At 46.0% G+C, this 25,440-nt stretch overlaps 1 protein-coding gene across 1 annotated transcript in view; it reads right to left on the bottom strand.

The window, feature by feature from the left end:
- CAPN13 (calpain 13) overlaps positions 1-21,276 on the bottom strand; it is a 46,423-nt gene extending 25,147 nt beyond the window's left edge. Inside the window, exons 1-8 of the mRNA XM_072858438.1 lie at positions 21,169-21,276; positions 20,527-20,775; positions 9,921-9,990; positions 8,915-9,033; positions 5,011-5,144; positions 2,998-3,172; positions 2,031-2,102; positions 189-274 (exon numbers count right to left, since the gene is read on the bottom strand). Of these exons, the coding sequence (XP_072714539.1) occupies positions 189-274; positions 2,031-2,102; positions 2,998-3,172; positions 5,011-5,144; positions 8,915-9,033; positions 9,921-9,990; positions 20,527-20,763 (893 nt within the window). The 5' untranslated portion in view covers positions 20,764-20,775; positions 21,169-21,276. The remainder of the gene's footprint in view (positions 1-188; positions 275-2,030; positions 2,103-2,997; positions 3,173-5,010; positions 5,145-8,914; positions 9,034-9,920; positions 9,991-20,526; positions 20,776-21,168) is intronic.
- Positions 21,277-25,440: the final 4,164 nt, after the last annotated feature.

Here is a 25,440-nt window from a genome sequence, read left to right as displayed (position 1 = left end):
ACCAATGCTGCATTAGTTTTCCCTGGATTGGATTTCTGTGGGCAGTTGCTTTGCAGATGGAAATAATGCTTATAATTAATTGATTTAGAAATGTCTGCTTCATTATAATGGGTGCAAGGCAGACGTCCTTCACAATAAGCCTATAAAAGAGGGATTCTCCTTATGAGATTAAAGCTTTAAGACCATACTCATCACTCCAGGGCCCCTTCCACTCCCCATGGCCCCATGGATTCCAGATCCTGATGATATGTTTCCAGCCATTCTTGTAGCGTATCTGTAAAGAGGAAAGAAAAATAAACTCAGTCACACCTTTTCACTATTGTGATATTCAGTGAAGAGATGGGTAGTAAAATGGATCTTTTTCTATACCTTGGAGGCCTGGTTTAACTTCTGATCTCATTTGACTGCAGCTAAAAATCAGCCTTTTACTGTATTGTAAAGGAACAATGTGTGGGAGAAAACTGCGCCCATTTTGCTTTCCCAAGGACAGTGAATAACTGACACAGAGGGAAGCAGCAGCATTTCTGTCACATCGCATGACTTCAATGGCCTTGGAAAAGTCCAGTGCCTAGTCCTGCACATCTGATGCTGTGAGTCAGCAAAGGCAGAAACTTTGAGGAACCAGGCCACCAGACTGCCTGGAGTGAATGTCGACAGTCAGCACAAAGAGATGTTGATGATAAACAGAATCTATGTCTCTAGATCTACAGTATTGTGGTTTCCAACAGCTGGATTTTGGTGCTTTTCTCCTCTTGCTGTCACTGCTTTAAGCCAGAAGCAACTCACTTTCACCAGTGAAGCTGAAATGGTGCAAGTGGAAAGGAGAAGCAAACCTTTTTGTTTCTGGCTGTCCTTATGCACACAGGCAGTGCTGGAAACAAAAGCTATGGCAGTCTCTTCCCAGGCAAAGGCCCAGCCCCTGGCCAGCCTCAAGTTATTTCCCCACAGGACACCCCACTGGATGCCTTGGCACTCCTGTAAGGTGGGGTAAGGAATGTTTCTCCTCTCTGCACACATCTTGAGCAGCAGGGAGCTGAAACAGCCTGCTTCCTCTCCAACAGGATTCGGGATCCTTCCACCCCTGTCTTGGAGAGACCCAGCTGGGAACTTCTCTGCAGCTTGGCAACCCCCATCCTTCCATTTCGGAGCCTCTTGGCTGCAAGCAAGCATCCTCCGAGAAGCAGCACACTGACTATGATGATGGCACCAACCATGCCATGGCATGAGGGGCTATAAACCAAAGCCAGGCTCATACAGGAAACCATTAAAGAGAGGGGGAGAAGGGAGAAAATAGCTTAGGGAAAACAACGTCCCCTTTCCAAAGCACTTTAAGTTCCTAGATTAAAATGTGTGCAGCTGTCTTGCTTGATAGCATAGCCATTGTTTGGTTTCCTTCTTGGCCTTGCTTACTGTTAACACTCCCTGTGTGCACTACAGCTTACTAGGGTAAGCCATGTTCTGACTTCTGGTTGTAAAAAATCCTTCATTTCTTTTGATCTGTGTGATAAATTGGCCCTGTTTTCAGATCAGCAATATTACTATCTAGCCAGGAGAAGTTCTGCATGAGTAGACCAGCTTTAAAAGATGGAGAAATGCTGTTCTTGAACCAGCGAGTTACTTACTGTTCACACAGTGATTTTTGGCAGCTTGTGACTGAGCTGAACAAATGTAGATTTGCATCATATGACAAATCCCAGAATTTCAGCCAGTGCTTCTATTCCCATTTGAAACAGAAAAGTGAATTTTTTAAGAGTCAGCATGGAATGAAAATCCCCAGAAAGGCTGTATTTGCTGTTGAAGTGTCCCAAAACAAAAGTGAATTTAAGCTGCATTTTTCCATTAGAAAAAATGATAGGATTCCCATTGTGCCAGAATCCTTCCATCTCCTGGAATTTGAACTATGTGTTTTCAACAATCCCTCCTAAACATGAAGCTAATTAAAATTACTCTGAATGCAACAGCAGTGTCACTGCCCTGTAGTGGATCACCAGTACAAGATCACCAGGCAGGAAACAAGTCCTCGATCTTACCTTCACAGCTCCTGTGACAGTGTAGGCATGACCCTGTACAATCCCATTCCTCAGCTCTGTGTTCCTCCTCAGCTGCAGAAGGGAGAAAGCACAGCTTTTAGCTCTCTGCCACACTGCAAAAGTATGGCCATCAACTCCCTGAACTATCATTTGGTATGGCAGAAAGAGAGACTTGGTTTTGACTGCAGCAGTATCTCAGATATAGTGGCTCCAGAGGCATGTGACTGTTGTTCCCACTGCAGCCGTAAGTAGACCAGTAAATTTAACAAAACTACAGGGCTTCACATATTTGCAAGTTCTTCAATGGTACAGAGCTGCTGCAACTGCAGAATGACCTGGACTAGGTCACTGGGAGAATTAAAGATCCAGAATTTCCCTGCCACCCGCAGCCCAGCATCAGCCGCCTGAGCTAGTCCTTGGCTTGTTTGCAACAGCTGAGCTTTGTGTCCTGATGAACCAGGCACTACAGGAGCAACACCACACACTTTGCAGTCTTCCCTTACATGCTGCAAGGGAAGCCTTGGCAGCTTTTTAGCAAGACACTTGCTGAGCATCACAAAGCCTTTTGCAACTTCCCAGCATTCATATCAGTAGCCTGCAAATCACAATGCAATAATAGCATCCTCTCGCCGAAGAGAGGTGCATTTTAGCCTTGCTAGAATTGATCACAAAGCTATGAGGCCAAAATCAGTCCTGCTGCAAGAGTATACCACTGTCGCAGTGGAATTAGCCAGGAGAGAAGCCACAGACCCCTCTCTGACAGACCAATCCATCTACATCTACCCAAAAGCCTTTACATTACTTACTGTATAACCTTATCTACTTTCTGCTGCCAAGATCTCTCCAGACATCCATAAGCTGTAACTATTACACAGAGTGATTATGGACTTCCTTTTTGACTCCAAAGAGTAACCTTTATGCAAACATGGTAAACCAAGAAAGGCACGCTCCTGGCCCTGTGACTCACCTGGCCTGAGGTGCTACACCCCATCAGACACTGCGATTTGACAGCTGCTTTCAGTATCTCCTCCAGATCAGGAGAGGGGTCCTTCAATGAAAACTGCACTTGGACTCCACCTGTGAGGTCTACTAAAGCATCAGAAAGGTAGCCTCCATGCAAGTTCTGGTAGGAGCCCCGTAACCTGGGGGAGGGGAAAAGTTAATTAGTCCTTACACTGTGTTTTAATAAACAATGTACAGTGATAGTTTCCAAAATGGACATGTGCATTGAGGCACTGAGCCTGGGGTGTGTAGACATTTGGGCCAGGTAATGAAAGGAAACGTGATTGAAATACATGGCCAGACACAACACATGACCTGTGGAATGAATGAGGCAAAGAGGGACTTTTCCCTGTGTATTCACTCACATCTGAGGCAGCTGTCTAGAGTCATTTACAGACAATGGACAATAATAAGGTGCATCTCATGCCAGTGCAGACATTTTAGGGAGATGAGCTGCATCTCATCTTAAAGTATCCAGTTTCCTTCTTCTGAACAGGACGGAAGCCAAGGGTGACTAGTTCAAATGGATGTTTCAGCTCAAATGGAGCTGAACTGTTAGTTTCTACATCATACTTTGTCATGAGTCTTCACAAAAATTGCCAGTATCCCTTTTGCAAGCGAGAAATAGGAAGAACAGAGAGATGAAGGTATTTAACCATGCTTCCAAGGCAAGACAGAAACAAGTTTTCAGCACTGTTCCCAATTCACTCTTCTAGAGTGCAGTAACAGGATGATAATTTAATATTGCCAACACAGTCCTTGTTGTTTTTATCGTCTGCTTTTTATTGAGACAGCAAATAAGCTGGAACATGCCGTACTTAGAGCAGGTAGAGCATGCTGTTAAACCCCACCATACACACTGTATTTAATGCATGTAATCAAATAGAAGTCTGCAGCTAATTGTATTTTGAAGGGTTGTCCTTGTCCTACACTGATGAAAAGAATTTGTCATGGGCACTGGGGAAAAACTTCTCAAATGGAAATCTCATAAACACCATAGTTTGCAACTTTAATTTAATAGAGGTTTGGTTTGCTTTGTAATTAAAATCTTATGCAGCAAATTGATACTGAATCCTGAGTCAACTTTTCTGAGATATCTCAGGGCAAAATGCATCTTATTCCTAAGTTGCTCAGATGCTGCTTTAACATTTGCTTATTCCTGACCAAATCAGCCAATATAATTAACTGTCTTCTTCAGCTCCTCTTTACTGCATTGCAAATGTTACACCAGCTTGATGTAGGGCATGTGCACCAAGTTCCAGCCCTTCATACTACCCCTAGCACAGGAATTTCCATACCATTTCCATACTAACCCTTCAGCACATGTAATAATGGGCAGTGTTACGGACGCTAAGGAACCATATTCTGATCCCTTCACTCCTCAGAGGATTTTTAAAAATTATTATCTCTTTATTAATCATTATTAACCCTGCAGTACTCTGGGGACCTCAGCCAAGAGTCAGAGCTCTCTGTGTGAAGTGAGAGCTGACCAGAGACTCACAGGAGTGCATGTATTGTGCCTGGCCATGTTCTTCAGTCATGCTTCTTCTCATTGCCTGCTCCAAATATCTGCATGATCTCTGATTAGTGACTGTAAACAGAGGTAATCCTTGCTTAGAGTCTGCAGTTTTAAACAGAGGAAGACATGAAAGGAAAACAGAAGCAAAGAAGTTTGCTTGAAGTAGTGAGATGCCCAGCCCTCTTTGTATCACCAGCCATTGCCCTGTTCATTTTACTTCTCAGGCATTAACATCCCAGAGTTGGGCCGGATACATTTAGGTCTTCAGCCCGAGACGAACATCTCCAGGTTATATTGGCCCTGTGTTTGCATGCAGCCACAGTTCCTTACATAAGTGCAGCACAACACACACAGCTGTTAGCCTGAATTTTTCCCTGGGTGCTTTGCGTAAAGCAGAGGGTGAAACCACTCTTAGAAAGCATTCAGCACTGGGTGGAAGAATAGACCAGGTGTATTTACTTGGCATATGCTTTTTCCAGCAAGGACGGCCAGAATTCATTTGACGTTCGAGGGTGTACAGACAGGTATCTTCCATTTAGGAATGGCAGCTTGTCATCTATCACTACATCCACCCAGTCTCCATATTGCCAGAACTGGAAATTAAAAAAAAAAAAAAAGAAAAAGAAAAAGAAAAAAAACAGAAGAGAGAAAAAAAGAATGAGCCTCTTTTAAGACCTAATATTCATGCCAAGCAACAGCCTCCTGAAATAGCACAGGAATTCACCTAAAGCATGGGTATGTGCAAGTTCTCTCCTGAACTGCTTCAGGCTAACGGTCCACATTGTTAAACAAGCTACCAAGTGGCTGGATTTCCCAGTGGTGGGGGAAGTCATTTGGGAATATAAATAGTCCTGCAGTCAGTGGGAGGAAAGATTCAACATGGGAAATATGCTAATACGATTGGGCAATAGCAAGCATTCAAGATGATAAAGAACAATCACGCAGATGCTTCAGTGAGCCTCGCTCCTCAGCTGCACTTGGATTTTCCCCTGCAGCACAGCTCTTGGCCAGACAGCCTCTGTCAAAATCCAGTCTCTAGATTTTCTTTCCTCTGTGTTTCAATTAAGACTCCGACGTGCTGTCATGGACAGGGACAGTGTAGTGACTAAAGACTGTTTTGAGGTGTTATCCATCTCCTTGATAGATGAGGAGAATGCAGGCAGTCTCTCCAGCATGTGGACAGAGCAGGTGTTTCTCCAGCTGATCCAGCTGATGAAACCTTTCAAGGGAGAAGATCGGGAGAGAGATCTGTGGGGATGAACTAAAGGAGCCATTTCCAGAGTCATTAGCAGATTAATGTAGCTTAGCATGATTCGCAATCATAAGAGGCCAAGCTCTTATTTGCAGTAATGCTAAAGACTCCAGTGGAAGTATGCCAGCAATAGATTTAGTCTAGCACAATTTTATTTCAACAGCTTTGGTCAATGAAAAACCCCAAAATGAGCTGTTCTGTTAGAAAAGCACAAGACCAGATCTGCCCAGCAGCAAAGCAGCTTACAGTCTGCTAAGCTGAAAGAAAGTTTGATCCTACTTAGGTTCTGCCTCACTCCAGCCTCTCACTTCCGACATCAGTGGTGGCAGGAGGTGGCAGGGTTGGACTCTCTGAACTGAGCTCCAGGAGTGGTTTGAGCCTTCTGCTTGACTTTGGCAGGATGGGGTTGGAGGAAAAGCATGCCACTGGCTGTCCTCTGCCCAAAAGAGAGACAGGCAAAAGGACAGTCTGAAAGGAGCTGTCGTTTCAGTCACTTGATGTGCCTGCCTGTCACCAGTCAACACCTGGCAGCAGGTCTGTACGGAGAAAAGGTATGACATCCAGCCACATCTCCCCATGGTGCTTCATGTGCAAACACAACAGGTAAACACAGAGAACAATATGGAACTGTCTATGGGGATTAATGCAGTCCAAACCCACTGAGTGACATTTTTCCAAAAGCCAAGTTCCTTGGCCATCTTTGGTAGGGAGCTCAAGCTTGGAGGCCTTCTGAATGCAGCACTGTATTTTTCTTCAGCTGGATAAAGAGAGCTGCTTTGTCCTGACTGCTGCAGACTTTCAGATTGTGGTCTCATCTGAGCTCACAAGGACAGGAAAAGCCACAATGGGAATGAGAAACCTCATGGAAAGTCCTAGGATGCTCTGAGAGTGCAAGAGTGGTACAGGAGAAGCCATTCTCCCATATGCCTTCAGAGAGGGCCAATGTCTTCACTTTTTGGCTTGAGAGTCTGCCTTCATGAAATTTCTTTATACCCTTGGGATTTAAAGTACTGCAGCTGGGAATGTGACAGTAAATGAAACAAAGAATCCCTATTCAGGCAGGCTGCAAAGAGGGAAGTTCTTTGTTTCCACATTTGTGGTGAGCCTTTTAAATCAGGACTTTATTTTCCTGGGCTTAGAAGAGGACGAAAAAGAAAGGAACAGTTGCAAGATGACAACAACATGCCTAGGGTGCTGCTGGTCGGAGGGGGAATACTACGTGGCTATTTTGCCTCCTTTTCTCCTCTCCCTTGACAGGGATCTTGGAAAAATCCAGTTCTGGAAGTGAGTGAAGTGAAAATCCCATGCCTTTCAACCACTCTCTTTTGCATGGTGTTAAAAGGCGTCTTTTGGATGTGTCCTGAAACTGAGCTCTTGGCCACTTATGGCCTTTAAAGATTTCATCAGTTTCTTCCTGAAAGCAGGGACTTTAACGCCCAGGGCAGATCGCCCCTGTTTTGAGTTGATGCACTGTGCCATAACCCCCTGTAGTCCCTGCAGAATATTCCTGGTTTTTCCCCAGGCTGAGCTGCTGCTGCTCACTCTCGCAGCGCGTGGCACACCCTGCCTCACAGGCATCAGAGTTTCTGCGGCAGAGAAAGTGATTCCTATACAAACACGGGACTAACTTAATTCCTGGTGAAATAATGTCACTGTAAGTATTCCCTAGATAAAAACATCACCCATCTTAACCACAGCTGATAAAGTGCTTAACGCCCTTAACTCTTGCAGCCAAACAGCCAGTGTTGTGTAGGAAGACTGGAGAAGCCCTTTGTATTCCTGAGAGGCAACGTGCTGCAGATCCCAAAAGGTGAAAAAAAGTTATAAGCTAAAATTTTTATATTAGCATATGATATGCCTTGTTTGCGATTCTTCACTGAACTGAGGACTGGTGGCTTAGCCTGTGGATGGCAGTAAAATATCTTTGATGGAATAATTGAAAGGCATTGCCAAGAACCATTTTCATTCAGAGTAGCTTTCTCAGGGGTTTATTGCTCAAGGAAAGCCAGAAACAGTTGCATTGATTTGCAGAAGAGATGACAGGGAAAACATTTTCAAATACTGTAAGGTATTTATACTGCTTAAGATTTAAGGATTGCTCCTAACTAATCTTTTCAAAGCTCTCATGAAAGACAATCTAGCTTGCATCCTTTTAATGTGTTTTAAGCAGTCTGGTGTCCCTTCAGCTGGTTTATCTCATACAGTGCACCTCTGCGTGCTGGAAATAGGCCAAGACAGAAACATCTGGTATTCCGAGAAGCAAAGGAACAGAGCAAAATTTAGACTGCTCGTGAGATAATCCTCCTCGTGCTGCTCCACGAGAGCTCCAGGAGGTCAAAGAGGTCTCACTGCCAGAGCTCTTTGCTTGGTACCGACCTGTGTATAAGAAAACAGATTTGTGAAAAAAGGGGGATGATGAATGGCCGAGTATATACTGATTCTCTCTACAGACAGTTTAGCTTCTGGAGCTTAATGGTACTGCAAGTGTTTCTAATCCTGCAAGATATTTGGTCAACTCAGATACAAACAAGCAGGGCCTGCCAGTTACTATCCCAGTCACCCTCCTGGGAGATTCAGAGAATTTCAAGAGTTGGTAGAAAGTAAGACTTACTAAAGAGCCTTGCTCCTCTCTCCGAAACAAATCTCTTTTCAAAATATCAAAAGCCTGTTCCTTTGATCTGTCTCCAACGATTTGTAATTTCAAGCCATTTCCACGAGCTAAAAGGGCAAGGTGAAGTATATAGGGAAACAGAAAATGAGTCCAAATAGATAAAGAAGACAGGTGTGCTGACAGCCATAACAAACTGTCCAAATCAAAGCAGACACCAGAATGCCATCTAAAACATATATGTACACAAATCCATCTGAACAGCTGGTATCTGTACCTCTGGAGTCATACCTTTCAGAAATGGGCTTCAAATTCCCTGAAGTATGATTGCACCACCTGGAGCACAAGGAACCATTAGAAAATTTCTGCAAAATTCTAAACTGGGAATCAGCACTGAAGAACCAAAGCATTCAAGGATGTCGAGATCTGGGACTGCAGTTTGCACCCCTATATAATCCAACCAGCCAAGCCCGAGCAGTACCAATACAGCAGAGAATACATACCCGGAAATGAAAAATCCCAGCATAATCATCCTGGAATCCTTGGTCCCTTGGTAAAACATTTTCCAAAAATTGCTTCTGCAGTGTCAGGGAGCCCAGGGCAGCCAGCATCCAGCAGCCACCTCAAGGGAGGGAAGAATCCAGTGCATTCAGTCAGTTACTCACTGTTGTGGACCATAACTAACTCTTTAGGAGAGTGGACTTCAACATCTAAGACATCTAAGAACTAGCTTGTTCTTGAGTATCTCCTTTCTTTTGAAACGAATGTTCTTCTGTCTCCCTTCTCACTCCCAAAATGCTGAAACACTACCCAGTATTCACCAGCAATGGCCTCTGGGAACCCTGATGCCACCCAGCGATCCTTTTCTACTTTTATGCTCTTCCTGTCTTTTGTGGTCATATTGAGACTTGCAGTCTAGAACATTGTTTAGGAAATCTTCAGACCTCTCAGTGGGGTGAGAAATGGGAAGACATTTCTTTCTATATGGGAGCAGAGCCACTCCCAAACACAAGCATGGTTATGGGCCAGGAGAAAAAGGTGGAAGCAGTACAGGGTGCAGACACATGTCTAGGTAAGTATCAGAGAAGATGGACAGAAATATCCATAGTAAAGAAAACACTGAGAGTCACCAGATGGAGGCAGGATGAATACAAAATTCAGTCTGACAGATGTTGGAGCTGTGCCTACTTACCCCAGAACTGTGTTTGACCCTGTACTTGAAGCATCTGCCTGATCTCAGTTGGACCTCCCTTTCTATGCTTGTCCTTATATACAGAGAGCAGGTGCTGTATATGAGTAACAGGGATTAGACCTGCCGCATTTGGGAATCCTGTTAAATACCTGCAATAAGTTGTGTGTGAACTTGCGTGAGTCTGGATTGACCTGCACTAATTGTTTACTGCAGCTACCCATGGTCCACATCTTCCCACCAAGCACTCAGAACATAGCAAAGCAATCACAAGGTATCGCTTTGTGTCAATCTTTTCCAAAACAGAAAAATGACCTTACCTATTTCTCCTTGCATGATATCAAATCTGCTAACTCCATCCACAATCAAATAAGGATTTCTCTGAAGTTCCTGGAAGAAAGAAAATGCAAATGTGTGGGTACCCAGCTTTTGCCAGCAGTGTGTTCCTGCCCCTTGAAGACCTTTGCTTGCCTGCCTTTTCCACAGCTGAAAACTATTTCTCTTGAGCCCTGATGTTTTGTTGCCTGTCTCTGACAAAACCAGAGGAGATACTCAGGCATCTCTTCTTTAGTCTGCTCAGCTGTTCCTAGGGATGGGGACTTGTGGCTGGGTGCTCACTGAGTTTTCATTCGCGTTTCTCTCACGCTACCAACACCTTCCAGAGAGAGCTCTGAGCCTGCCTGTGAAATCATGCAGTTTCCTGGGGGACAGTAGGGCAGAGACACAGAAGTTTCCAAGCAAAGTGGAGCAGGGTCTGTACTTCAGCTCAGCACCGAGTCTGGGAATGTTTTACTTGCTAAGCCTTTCGTGTTTCCATGCAGGACTAATACAGATCAGCCTGGGCTGCTTTTCATCGCTTCTGGTGAGGAAGCTATAGAAAGAGGGCTTAATCTCTGGCTGCAAAATCCCACAGGCCTGGCTGACTTGTTTTTAATTCAGGGAGAATTTTCCTTGCATTCCTTGAGAGTCTTGCTTGGGCAGCGAAGGGGAAACACTTCAGAGCTTGGCCTTGCGCACAGAAATGTGAACCATTCCCCCACCTGCGTCTGCTATTGCTCTGGGATATCTGAGTGCTCAGGCAGGAATGACCCAAGCATCCCCTGTGAGTAACCCTTGGCACACCCCAACTGGGTAAGGCTCTGTTTTGAAAGAGCTATCAGCCTTAAATAGGAAAGTCACCGCACACCTAAGAAAATGGAGAGATAAAAGGGAGAAAAAACATCTGAGTAAGAAAAATAATATAGCAGCTCTTCCTTAAGCAGGCCCTGGCGTTTATTCTCCCCAATTGATTTGACATGCTGCACAAAAATGAGACCAGCGCACAACGTGACTCATGACTCGCATGGTTGCGTGAGCTCAGCATTAGCAAACGCTGTCAGTTTTCTGAAACGGCTTCACGATGATCAAACCCCTCTAAGAAGTTTCCCTGTCAGGACAAATGCAACGCAACATTGCTGCTCCCGGCTGGCAGACAGATCGTGCTCCCACAGCACTGCCGACACCAGGGAAAGCAGCCTGGGCACACATTTTCCGTGACAGATGCTTTCACGCAGCCATCCATGCCTATCCCAGGACTTTGGGGATTTGCGATAAGACATTTACCCATAGCATGGGAGCAGACCTAAGAAGCGGTGGTCACCAGCAGCAGCGGTTGGTCACCATACAGGGAAGCAGCAGCTCTCAGCTCTTCTCCCTTCCCCTCTACGTCTGTCCCAGCTTTATCTTCTCCCTGCCTCTATTTCCCCTCCCTCACCTGAGTGAATTCAAAACCTCCCGCAAGCAGGAAAGAGTAACTTGCAGGACAAGGCTCTGAACTTGGCCTGTGCCCTTGTGTGCGTCTGACTTGCCAATAGCCATCCCAGAAAACCAGCAGCACAAAGGAATGAGTATTTTTGTTCCCCCATAATTTCTGAGGCTGTTGAAGCCTTAGTTGCCCCAGGCAGGGTGGCGGGGCTGTGAGGAACGTGCATAGCTGCATCTGTCAGTGCATGTGGCTGAAGTCAAACACTCTCGCTGCAATCCCCACCCACAACACGCTAAGCTCTGCTTCCAGTGGGGTGTACTCCCCACAGACTTAGGGGGCAATAACTGGAAAGCAACACAGAGCATGTGGCTAGCCACGGAAAAGGGGCTGCTCAGCAGCCGTCCCCCTGCAGAAACCACGCAGCAAATGCAAGGTGAATTCCCCCCGAGCTGACACCAGTGCCGCTGGCTGACAAGGCAGCAGTCCTCCTTGCTGCGTGCACTGTGGTCAGAAACGGCGGGGCGGGTTTTCACAAGAGGTTTGTGCTTCTGAGTGTAGCCACCTCTCTGTGGGCTTGAGGAAAAGAGGCAGTGTGGGCACACTTCAAAAGGATGCGGTGCACAGAGCCCGGGCTCTTTGCGCAGCGCTGGGTGTGAGCCAAGGAAGGGCAGGGGACAAAGAGAAGCTGCAGCAAGGGCAGGAGGGGGCAGTGGTAGGGAATTGCAAGACCAGATACGCAGAAGAGCTCTGGAAGAGTGTGACCCCTGAAGTCAGTGGCGGAATGGCTGTTCCCTTGAAGGATGCTGTGTGGAGCCTGAACTAAGCGCAGAGGGTTTCTGAAAGAGCTTAGAGAGGACATAATTGTGATGGGTGCAGTGCTTTGGAAATCTGGGCCTCCTCAACCGGAAGGAAAGGAAGTCTCCAATTAACTCCTCTTCCTTCAAAGGCAAGAACAGAGCAGTCATAAACCAACAGAAACTATCATTTATTATTGCAAAACACAGCCATGCACATAGTTAGCGCTACACAAAACGTGCAAGCCTCACTATTTAAGCTAGTGCTTAAATTGCATGACAAACAGAGAAACTAGAGATTTAACTATAAGTCTGTCCAGAAGCAGTGCCCTATTTCACTGAGAAATTATGATGAGGCTTTGTGGCATTTTCCTCAAGGCTTTTCAGTTTTAGCTGGAGGGGGAAAGAAGAGGGAGCTTAAGGAGGCACATGGTCTCTTCTCAGAGTAGCTGTGAGTCCAGCAGTGAAGGCAACCATATGGGCTGCAAGGCAAGCGCTCTGCCTGAACTCATCCCCCCAGGACAAAGCTATCATCACTCGCTTTCCCTGGCCCACTGAAGACTTCATTCCATATTCAAAATAAAAGAGAAGTTCAAGTTCAAACCAGTTCATCCTCTAGAGAATGGTCTTACCACAGAAGTACTGCTTATCCAAAGGGCAAGATGGAAAATTAATTTGAGAGATGGAAGGAGAGCACCCTGTACAAGCATTTGTCTCTAAATTTCTTTTTATAATTCCTCAGCATTTTTATGGAAGAGCAAGTCCCCAGAAGAAGCTGGGGGTGAGTAGTATAGATGTAGCCATATGCAGACATACATAAAGAACTCGGACATTTTTGTGGAAAATTGGAAGCCCCAGGTGGGATTTCATGGGCAGTGTAAGCCAGTCTGACTGCAGGCTGCTGCTCAGTATGGTGGTCTGGCCGTGGCCACTTTTCCACAGATTTCCCAGCATGATCCTGAGTGCAGGCACAAGGCCACTGAGGGTTAAGAGGCAGGAGATGACTCTTTGCAGAGCCACCTCCCAATCAGTTCACCTTAACCCTACAGTAAAATCCCAGCCCCGCTTCTGTTCCTGCCACAGCACCGCATCTTTCCCTTTGGCTGCACTTGCGTTGCTCCCTCCTGCTCCAGCTTCACCTTCACCTTCCTGACGCACCCTGCCATTGCGAGCCACAGTGCTCCCTCTTCGACACACACCGATTAAGAAAAATAAAAAGGCTGCTATTGAGTGAAAGCTGAACTCTGTTCTCAGCTGGACAAATCTTAATTCAGCATCACTGCCATCCCTGTAATAGTGCTGCTCTGGATTAAGAAGCAACCGTGGTATTGCAGTTCCCTGGGCTTCGGGCATTGCCTAGCAGCGTGCTGAGGAGGCACACCACTGCCATACATCCTGTAGCCACGGGAAACCTCCCCAGAACAGCTAACACAGAAATAAGCCAGTTGGAGTAATGAGGTAGGGCAGAACAAAGGACGAGCTGCGCTGGGTCACACTGAACTTCTGCCTGTTGCACTGACTTATCTCCGACAGCTTGGAGAGGGAGCAGGATAACCGAGCAAGCCGAAACTAATGCTCCTCCCGCATACATCCTCCCACACTCTCCATCACTTGGGGGCTAAAGGACTTCCCAGGCTGGAGGCTCTATCCACAGTTTTGTTTTTATTAGACCTCATGGGAATCAGGAATCTGTTTCCTTGAAGCTGCCGAATCTTTTTTTTTTTTTTTAAACTCATATTCTGCTTTTCTTTGACATTCTCTTAGACAGGAAAAACCAGGCTAATCTCAAGGGGTTTGCTTGTACCACCAGAACTCAATTCCCTGCTTTACAGCAGAATAGCTCAATTCCTAATTGCCTGTTTTCAACACAAATGCCTCAGTTGCTTAAGAAAACCCCTCCTCTGCTCCAGCTCGCTCTCTCGCAATGGAGGAACGAGGGCCTCAGACTCTGCACAGGTAGGGACGCCACAAGTAAAGTCGTGCTGGAGGACGGACTGGTGTCCAACAGCCAGCAGAAACAGAAACCAGCTCAGATTTTACCTGCAACCTATTGCTTTGTGGGGCTCAGTGCTAAAAAACAATGACTACTGCAAACAAAGGAGGTAAATATAAAGGATGTAAACAAGAGAGGTAGCCCTGTCTACCCCGAGCCTTTGAGAGACAGTTTCCTTAGAGGTCTTGAAACCTCGCACTCAGACCATTCAGTACAAGCTAAAGTATTCAAAGTGTCACAGCGTTAGCAACTATTCCCCTGTGGCCACCACAGCCATATAATCCTGCTAGCTGACTCCCCAGCCTGAGAAACGGGGAAGCGGGTGAGTCAACAGACCATCATAGGAGCGCTGCTTTCCCCTCAACCCAGGACGCGTGCATTGGCCTCGAGTTGCGCCAGGGGAGGTTTAGATTGGATACTAGGAAACATTTCTTCACCGAAAGGGTTGTCAAGCATTGGAGCAGGCTGCCCAGGGAAGTGGTGGAGTCACCATCCCTGGAGGTATTTAAAAGACGTTTGGATGAGGTGCTTAAGGACATGGTGTAGTGGTGGACTTGGTAGTGTTAGGTTTACGGTTGGACTCGATGATCTTAAAGGTCTTTTCCAACCTGTACGATTCTGTGATTCCCTCCCCGAAACCAGCCCTTCCTGAAAGCAACAGAGCCCAGAGATACTATGCAAATAAACCCTCCTCATCTAAAACCCGTGCAGAAAGACAGGTGTAATAAATGGTGACGCACTGCAGCTTCCTCGGCCCAAAGATATGGAATCTGAAGTCGAGGTCAGATGCAATCAGCTGAGTAGGCAAGAGCTGAGACAATGGCAGCCTGGAAATGCTGCTCTCGTTCAATTACACTGATTGCACATGCACACTCAAAAATAAGGTGAATTGATTTTGATTTTCATCAAGGAGAAATACTGAACAGGATCCAAGGGCCTTGTGGCCTCCAGGTTATACTGAAGCTGTGAACTCCACCACGACCAGCTGGCGGGCAGCTTTGGCTCATGCCAGAGAACGGCCCCACAGGGACAGACCTGCAGGTAGTGCGGCACAGCACTATCCCTCATCACCACACATTTCTCATAGCTTGCCTTATTAAAGCAGCCCATGTAACGATCCACATTTCTTTTTCCTCTTTTCTTTTTTTGGGGGGGGAGGTTTTTCTTCATTTGTCCCCTGTGCTATTAGAGCTAAGTTTTTAGGTTAACTTCAAACTGTTGTCTGATTTCTTGCCTGAATAAAATCTATCTTTTTCTTCCCTCCAGCTACAGACAGACCAAGGCTGATGCAGTAGGAACTCCAGCGCAGCTTATCTGTCTGGAAAGATCCTAACTTCAAAATGAATTTTTTTTAAAAGACCCATTTTGGTTTAGTCAGTTCCTGGGTTCAGAATTCCTTAACATTAATGTTACTTCCTGGAAATCTCTGGGAATTAAATAAAATGCCAATAAACTAATACCAATCACCAAAAGCAGTGTAGAATCATGATAGGCACTCTGTTGCTGAAAGAAGGTTACATCTGCTTTGGGAAGGGACAGAGGAAGAGAGGAAAAAATGTGAACAAGCCCTCTTGCAAAACTACCGAATCAAATGATGAATCACTTCCTCCAGCAAACAAGCATTGACTCAAAGCGTACTGTTTTCCCCAATGCTTTTTAGATGCTAAGTGCAATAGCATGGTTCCCTGAGTCTCTGCTAAGGGAACAAGGTATACCCCTTGCCTAAGTTCCCATGAAAGCAGCCTCTTTCTGTGGCTTCCATCCAAGAACTTCTTTTAGACTCTACTCTTCCCTTCCCCTGACACCAGACACATGAGACAAATACCCAAGGAGTCCATGCCCTGATGCTACGAACAGACTGCAATGATGCAGAGGAAACCCATGTCGGCTATTTCAGACAGTCCTTTCACTGTGCACCCTCCTACAAGTCACATCAGAGGCACTCAGGGATTTCTCTCATGCTGACCCTCAGACCTCCACTGGCCACCTTGCAGCTTTTCCCTCCCATCTGGTTGCCCCGCACACAAGTCACAGCCTATGTTAAACAGAGGATGGAACCTCCTACACCAGCTCTTGCTCAGCAAACCCTCACTGCGTAAGGTAGCTACAGGGTCCCCAAGAGATGAAAGGTGAGCAGCTGCAGGAGCAGCAGTCTGTGACCTTGAACGCTCTTTAGAAAAACCCTCAGCAGCTGCACCCTTTGCCCATTTTAGCCTTATAAAGCATAAGCACTGAAGATCAGGGACTATCCTTAACCATGTTGGTAACGGGCACCATATCAAGCACCATGTTGGGCTATCCCTGGCTCAGGGCCAAGGCACGGCTGCATACGTGGCAATCTCTCTCCCCTCACATATACTGTGTTTGAAAATATATGCAATGTTAGCAAAAATAAAGCACTCAGGATTCAGCACCACCACAATTCACGTTGACTGGATCATCCTAATTCAGTTTCTTTCTGCATCTGTATAGTATTATGCATTATGATCAGAACAGAGTGAAATCTTTAGCTAAACCACTAATTGATTAAAAATGTGTATTCAGCAACAGCAAATCATTTTGTGACTTCCTCTGTTCCACTCAATTGCTTGTGTGAAGGAAAAGCACCAAACAATGAAAGAATGTGTGCTTAACATTTTTTAAAGGAGCATCTCAGTTTTTAAAATCTGCCTTAACTCTTTCAAGGAGAATTTCCCTTTTAATGATCTTTAGAAAAGCCCAGCTATAGAAAATACTTCGTTCAGTCTAAAATAGAACTCTTTTCCATTTCTCCAAACTGTGGGTGAACCAAAAGACCCATTAATTGCAGAGCTCCTGCTGTACCCCATACCTCCAGCCCCACCTCTAGTAATGCTTGGAGTACCACATGCAGAATCTCTGTTACAAATAGCACACGTTTCAATGGACGTAGACAGAGGCCCTGGGGATGAAAACACAGCCTGAAGCAGTTCCCATCTGATGGGAAACTGCAACTACTGCAGAGTCAGGAAAAGTGACATTTCAAATATCTTGGTGCTCCTGATCCACCTCCCCCTTCAGGGACTCCCATGTTAAATCAGCTCACTTTACAAGTCAAAATAAGTTGTTTCTGACTGTCACCACTGACTATTGCTGTCTGAAAATCAAGCTGTTTTCTCTCTACTTTATACATTACCCCCAGATATGAAGACTCCAAACTCTGAATGTAATTGGCAATTCTCTTGACAATGTACAAGGTAAAATAGAAGCAGCATGTTGCTCAACTGCTCAATTGGATCTGGAACAATGACAGCAGTTATAATTGCTATCTACCACTTAAATATCCAGATACTATATGACTCAGAAAGTGGAGGCTAAGAGATTATTAGGACCAAGATGCCAGTTTTGTCACAGGTACATTTCCAGCCAATTTTTTTTAATGTCAGAGGGAGCTAATAGTGGAGGCTGAGAAAAATATAGACATAGATTAAATCGGCCATGCTCTGTCAGCAGGATGCAACTACGCTTACTCTCTGGGAGATGTATTCAGGTAAGAAACAGTCTTCCTTGGGGAAATTATAGGTATCTTTGCCGAGGACTTTAGGTAGCTTAAACACATGGCATCATGTATCCTTACAGTAAGCATTGCAATGACCTAAGAACAAAGAGTTTATGAACATTTCTGCACAGGTGGAAGGTGCCCAACTGAGAAACCAGGAATGGGGCACTTTGACTCCAAACACTGCAGCCTTCCCTCTTCCTCCTGGGGGACCAACTCCCAGAGACAACTGGATGCAGCGCTGGCCTTTCAGGACATTTGAAATGCAAATACAGTTTTATTTACTTCCTGACCCTTGGCTCAAAACATCTGCAGCTCTATAAATGAAAAGCAACCACTGCTATTTAGCAACTTCTTCTGCCCCTGCTTCATTCTGCCAGGAGACAGAGGCCACCATGACACAGCACGGGTGTTGTGGTGACGTTTGAGAACTTCTGGTTGGGCTCCCCAGGCAGTTGGTGCCATCGCCCTTCATCTTGCATCTTGTCTAGCAGGACAAAGCCTGGCTGGTTGGGAAACAGCTACAGGTGGAAATTTTGGTCAAACCAAGAAAAAAAAAAAATTAAAATGGAGCCTTCTTCAGCACTGACATCCTGGGTTTCTGTTCCAGACGAGCCGGTTGAATCGGCAGTCTCAACTCTTGTCCCTTGAGTAGGTTGTAGAAGAGCAGCTGGTGATGCTGCCTTAACCTCTATAATGGAAGAAAAGGCTTCTAAATGTTCACGTTGTGAACTCTGGGCCATGAAGGTACGGTTTAATTTTTTGGAGGAAAGCCAATGACTTTTCATCCTGCTCCTTCCTGAAAAAAAACTGGAAAATTGTTGGATGCGATTAGTTTCAGTCAGTTTGGTGAGGTGATGCTGAAAACAGTGTAGTGATTGCTGAAAAAAAAAAAAATCTTCAAAAGGGAAGTGCTGGGAAGGAGAGGACCTCTGCAAATTTTTGAAACCAGTTTCACGAAAACTTTCATTCTTCATGCTTAATCTTCATGGATTCAGCAAAATGGAAGGGGATTCTCCAACACCTGCCTCACCCAACAAACTTCAAGCACTAGCAGCAGCAGGTTCTGTTTTTGGCAAGGTACATCAGTCCCTTTGCACACGAAATAACTCTCAGGATATTAGAACAGAATAGATGTTCATCCCACACTGCGGTGCCTCCAAATTAGTGGTATTTGGGTTTCTAAATCAGTTTGTATGCTTTTGAAATCCTATGCTTCTCTGCTGCTCGCAAATGGCAAAAACACCAGGGTGGTTAGTACTTAACAGAACTGTATCATAACATTTTATTCCAGTTTATTCATCTTTAAAATGCCCATGAGAGTCCTTTCTATATCCATCTTTGTCTTTTGTGATTCTAATGCTTAGTTATCATATCTTTGTCTTTCTCAGTCTGGAAATGGTGGCAACTAACTCCTCTCCTTTGCATTTTTTAGTTACTCTTCTACTATAACCCCTATTTCAAGAGAGATTATCCCCACATGCTACAAACCTGTAAGCAAAGCGCTGGTGTAAAAAACACAGCACCAGCTGCATTCTCACTGGACCCAGATTTGAAGAAAGGCTGCCTGAGGAGAAGCCCAGATGTTCAGCCAGCGGTAGGAGCTGCTTCTGCAGAGGAGAATGATCCCTTCATAGCAGTTCCACAGAGGACACCCAGACATCTGCACCCAGCACCTCCACACCTACCAAGCCACGTGATAAAGCACTGACACAGATTGGAAGTGCCTGTACCCCTGTGCATCCAACTTCTGACAGTTTCATGCCCTGCAGTGCGAAGTTCAAGCCTCAGGCCTCATCCCTATCACCACAACACAGCAGCCACAGCCCTGTTGGTGTCCAGGCTGCAGCTTCTGCTCCATCTGATACTTCACCACATCGCATTCCTTTTACACCAGGGCTGGGGCTTCCTATCTTTCCATTGAGGCATCCACATTTAGCAGCTGTGCAGGCTCCCTGGGCTAGCCTGCTTCCCTTCTGTGAGCCATGGCTTTCAACGTCCATGCTAGCAGCAGATTCTGCTGCTGCTATGCCAAGGCCACTGCACTGCCAAGCTCCAGCATACTCTCATTGCCCTACTTGTGTCTGCCGTCCAAATAAATTTTTCCTAGTTGTCTTGTCCTGTCTCTACAGCCTCACAGTTACTGTCTCTACACCCTGAGGGGTTGCCTTCAGGGAAATAAACTGGTTTGCTCCAGCCCAGGGAAGACAACAGCCCCAGGCACTAGTGGTGTACTCAGCAAAACCCAGCAAAATGGCAGCACGTGGCAAATCCAGTAGCTGCACCAGCAGCAAGTGGTACACAGCAGTGCTATACAGCGCAGTCTGACCATGGAAAGATTCCCTGAATTAGGCCCTAGGATAAGAGAGCTGAGTATGTGAGTCTACCTCCCAGTTTAAACATCCATATGCCAGATGATGACAACTGCCTATTAAACTGCAACTGGGAATCAGCAGACAAACATACTTCATCTCCTGCCTTGTCCCAATTACTTTGAAATGGGTATTGCTGAGTCAGTGGCTTGGATTACAGAAATCAAAGATCTTTAATAGAATTTGACAGCTTTTCAGGTTTGCACAAAGTCTTCTAGGAGCAGATCAAAGTGGGAACACTAGTTTTAGTGAGGTTCACAGGCAGAAACAAACTTCCTACAGAAATGTACCCAAGGAAATCATGAATGTTACAGAGGTTATCTTCCCTCCACATATCCCACAACAAGGATCCCTCCTTGCACCGTTGTGCTCCCACTGTTCCCCTTGGGGTTTACTTCCCTGCTTAGCACGGATCTCCTTCCCCAAGGTGAAGGCCTTTAGCCCCTGGCCATCTGCGCTCCCCTTCAGCAGCAGGGCTATGAAACACCCCTGCTGGCGTAACTCACGGTTGGCCTCTTCCACTGTATTCGCCACAGCTTATCTTCTGGGAGCAGGTTGGGACCGATGGAGCTGACGTGAGCGGGGAAGGTGGCATCCTCAAAAAGCAGTCCTTGGCTCAGACACAAGGCTCGCAGGCGGCTGAAGTCCTGGTTATTAAATTTCTTCGGGTTCTGGAGGCTTCCCGTTGCCCCTGTTTTTTGCCAGCCCTGCTCCAACATCAGAGCCGAGCCGGGGGCGAGCATGGTGCCCCTTTGCTGTGAAGGAGAGACATGGACTGCCATTAGTTTCCCAATCCAAAGTGGTGCCTTAGGAGTGTGTGGGAAAGCAAAAACCTCCCCCCCCAGAGGATGGTGGAGCAGCAGCTTGCAAAGCTGAGGGCAGACACAGTGACAAAATCCTTATTAGCTGGAAATGCCTGGGGAAAGAGTAGTCGCCAAATCCCAACTGGTTTATCTTAAACCAGTGCTGTCACTGCTACAAATTCAATTTTGAGTCTTCCCTGAGGACAGAGAGCAAAGCTGTTAGCGAGCCGCTGTGTTAGCATTGAGGTACGTCCGCAACGTAAGCGAGCGCAGGGGATGGAGCGGGAGCTGCAGACGTAAGGGAGGGAGGGAGGTGGTGTGAGCAGGGAGGCTGCTCAGACGTACCCAGGACTCTTCTGGCCATGGATCACACCTGTGCCCAGGGCATTGTTCAAGTTATTTATTTCATTTCCACAAGTGAGCGCTTGACAACCACTCCCTGGGAGACCTAAAGATGGCAGAGACTTGCCTTTCCTTGGGATCTGCTCCAACGACCCGGACAGATCAGGGGGTGCATTCCTAGCAGCTTACACAGACGCTCCACCAGACTCCTTAAAGCTGCAGTGCGGAGATGGGGCCAAGCTGCAACACCCAGTCTTGTATCCCCCTGCACTACTTGCTGACATGAGTGTGCACCGAAGTCCAGGATTTTTGGACTCAGTAGTTCATTTGGAGGCCAGTGATTAAACAGATCTGAATTGTAGATTCATATTTAAACTGGGCAGTCATTGCGGGGCATCTGTAGCTATTCCAGTCTGGAGCATGTTCGAACCCCTCTTCGTTAACGTGTCTAAAGGAAAGGGGCAATTCACTTAGGAAAAGTGAACATTTCACACACACAGTGAAACCCTAGAATGGACAGACCTGCTAATACATCTGCTGGCACAGCTAGGGAAGGATGCAGGAGAGAGAATCTCCTGTTGTGGACTCTGTCCCCTTTACCGTCACCAAAGCGCACAGCAGGACTCTTGCCACCAAAGATCTACTTTTGTGGCAAAGGGAGGCAGTGCATCGTCCATGGAGACGCTGGACGGTGGGGTGGGAGGGCTTTTGGGACATGAGTAGGAGAAGGGCACAGGAAGGTGGAAAACTTGCATGTTCGGACAGGCAGTGGCACCAGAGCTTTAAAAGGCAATTTGTTCTGTCTGGCCAGAGTAGGGGCTTTCAGATGCACTCCCCAGAGTCTCGTGGACGTACAGAGAGATGCACACATGTGCACCATCTCTTGGGGATTTTCCTTCAGCTATAAAGCTCTGTTGTGGAGTTCAGAGAAGTAGCAGGAAGGCTGTTCAGCCTGCCTTGCCTCCTGGTTCCTCCAGCACCTCTCATCATGCAAAATTACATGTTGCTGGGTCAAAATATAACTTGAGATCCATGCCAGCTTTCACCCTTCATTTGCACTTGCCCTCACAAAAACAAAGCTTTAACTGTCCTGACCTATAATTCCCCTTTTGTCCCTTCCTTATGAAAAGAGAAGCCCTGTGTTAGAGGACTTTTAAGGTCAAGAAGGATCACCGTGATCACCTCCTCTGGCTTCTTGCATGACAGATGCCACTGCACTTGATCCAGCGATTCCTGCCCCTAGCTCCTGGCTTCCACTTAAGATGGACCTTCTCAGAAATTAGCACTGGAAAATCCACCACATGCCCTGGGCAAGCCACTCCTACAGTTAATTAACTTCTCTGTGCTAACTTCTAGCCTGAAGTCACTTAGTTTCAGTTTCAAGCCACCAGATGCCATCGCTTTTTTTTTTTTTAAAAAAAAGTAGATGAAAGGGCTCTTTTCCTACCAGACCAACTTATCTGTAGATCTGATATGTTCCTGGTACAGTACAAAGAGAGCAGGTGGCTCCAGTAAGAGCAAAGCCTCAGATTTTTATTGTGAATTATTCACACATGTGAAAAACACAGACTAGCCACATTGAAGATGTGATACAGCCCGCTCCCACATACACACTTCTACTTAGTGTCATCACCTTTCTCGGTGCTTCAAGTCACTTGGCCTCCTGGCATTGTAACAACAGCCTAGAAAAATAAGTTTTGCCTCTCCTTCTTTTAATTAAAAGCCCCACAAAAAAAATCAGATAGAATTCAGAAATCACCCTTGGCCAACAAGAAGAGAGAACATTCCCCTTGGGCTTGCATTTTTTAATACAATGGAAATAAATCTCATGTAATGTACCATAACACGACAAGGGAATGGCTTCTTCTTAACAAATACTCATTTGAAACTGTGCCCAGGCCCCATGCATGCTAAGATCTATTTCTTGCAACAGTATTCCAGCAAAACTGATTACTAATTCCAGAACTCAAATTAAAACTAACAGAGCTTGAAGGCTGGGTCTGACACGCGTTCCCTCTCTTCTGACAGAGAACAAGAGTTTTTAGCGCGCGCGCGTGTGTGTTTAATTACGTTGTTTAACATATCGGGAATAAATTAGCAACCAGACTGAAGAAAATAATACACTTAACTACTTTTCCCTTGCAGGAATAACTTCATCAGCATTGTGTCTGGGGGCACACATGCATGGATGCATGAGCTCTACAGCCGTCCATGCCACTGCGCAGGCAGCCCACGGGGTGACAGGCACCTGGCTGGCACTGTCCTGCCCGCACCACCACGCTCTGCCGGCCACCTCTTTCGGAGCAGCATCCTGAGCCCTGGCCACAGGTTGGCTCTCACAGGTACATCCGCAACAGCAAAGATCACAACAGCTTCTAAAGCAGAATATCGCCTGCCTGTTTGGGGAGCTTCTTACCGCTACTGAACTCGGCGGCAGAAAGACTTTAAAGGGACAAAGTTATAATGCAATGGCTCTCAGAGGTGCTGCCCTCGGACTGCTCCCTGCCGCAAGACGTGGGGAGAGACGGAGGGATTTCAAACACTCACAAAAGCTGCTTCAGACACATTGTGAAACACTGGAGAGAAACAAGAGACTGACCCAACTAAGGATGGAAATTATTATTCAGAAGGGGTTAAACATACATTTACTTAGTCCTGGGATCTCTTCCAACACATTTACTTATCTGAAATGGAGAAAGGAATCACACCCAGCTTTGCAACTACTGCTCTTTTTTTGGTCCCTCTTCCTTCTCGGCAGAGAGAGATCCTTCTTCTTGCTGTCTGTCTCAGAGGGAGGGCCCAATGACAAAGGGTGAGGGAGGGAAGGGGAGCAGTGGAAAAGCTACAGAGAGAAGGAGAAAAAGAGATCGGGTGTGACAGCTGGAAGGGATGGGGAGGAAAGGGGAGTCTCTGAGGATATTAGAGCAAAAAGTTTGTCGACCCCCACAGAAACTAACCTGGGAACCCTAAGCACCCACTATTTTCAGCATTGAACAGCTTACAAGCCAGCAGCAAAGGGTCTCGTCTCCCTCCAGCACTCATTCACGAAAGATGTCAAGCAACTCTAATAATCAGGTACTCAATGGTGGCAAATGCTACTGACAGCTAATTACACTTTGCATAAAGATTTATGTCAGAGTACAGACATAATTTCCTTCAATGGCTTCTGATATTTTTCACTAAGTAGAAAGTGGAAATAGGCAATTAGAAACATGTGTCTTACTTCATAGCTGAACTATCCACCTTCTCCTCTCCACTGATTTTCTCAAAACATTTCCATTACATGTTGGCTCAGCTGGGTTTCTGTACTTTAGGAAGAGCAGCTGAATTTTCTCAAACACTACAAAGAATACCAGAAAAGCCAAAAAGCCAGCAGCCCTTCTTCCCCTGTTCCCTCTCAAACACTCCAAACTAACAATGTACATTTCGTCTCACCCATAATATTCAATACATGCTACAGTAATGCGAGCACCCATTCCCTCTAAGACCCTGTCATTCCTATATTTGGAACATTATAAAAACTTTGGGGAGTCAGTTCCAGAATTGTCTTATAATGAAGGAAAGCATGAGTTTATTAGCTCTCCTTGCATTCAGAGAAAAAAACAAATGAGAGAGTGCTGCTTTTCAGCAGCTTGCCCACAGTGACAGCAAACTGCAGAGGCAGAGCAGGGACCTGAACTTGCGCATCCCAAACCCCAGACGGACAACTGCTCCTTGTACATACAACGTGCGAAAGCCTTGAGTATGTCAGAAAATCAAAGCCAAAGCCAGGCACTTTGGCAGCCCTCCAGGAGATTACTTCCACGGTGGCATCTTGCACGATCTTCTGCTCCAAACAGTTTGTGAAGTACTCCCTTCTGGCTATTTATTAAGTCAATTTTCTCCTCATTTTGCATACATAGCATAGGACAGTTCCAGATACCTTTTTTCTACCTCATTTAACAGCAGCATGCAGTAACTATAGAGTCCTCGTCCTCTTAGGATCTCCACTCCCACTTGATCCAATTACTTCTGACAACTTACCGTTTTACTGTAAGGCTCTTTCTGAGGATGGCAAATTAATCTTTTCGTTCCCTCCAGGTAACATTAAGGACGGGGACTCTAATTTATTCTGTCTCCCCAAGACAAATCCCTCTCAAAGTGTTTGTGGTGCTTTTCTAGCACTATTACTTGTATTTCACCTCTTCATCTTCTACTAAGTAAAACAGCAAAGTGATGCTTTACCTGCAGTGCCTCCAGTGTAACCCTCCAGCAAACACCAACAGAGCAACAGAC

The sequence above is a fragment of the Ciconia boyciana genome, chromosome 3, assembly GCF_034638445.1.
Source record: "Ciconia boyciana chromosome 3, ASM3463844v1, whole genome shotgun sequence".
Classification (NCBI taxonomy): domain Eukaryota; kingdom Metazoa; phylum Chordata; class Aves; order Ciconiiformes; family Ciconiidae; genus Ciconia; species Ciconia boyciana.
This window is presented reverse-complemented; position numbering and strand designations above follow the sequence as displayed.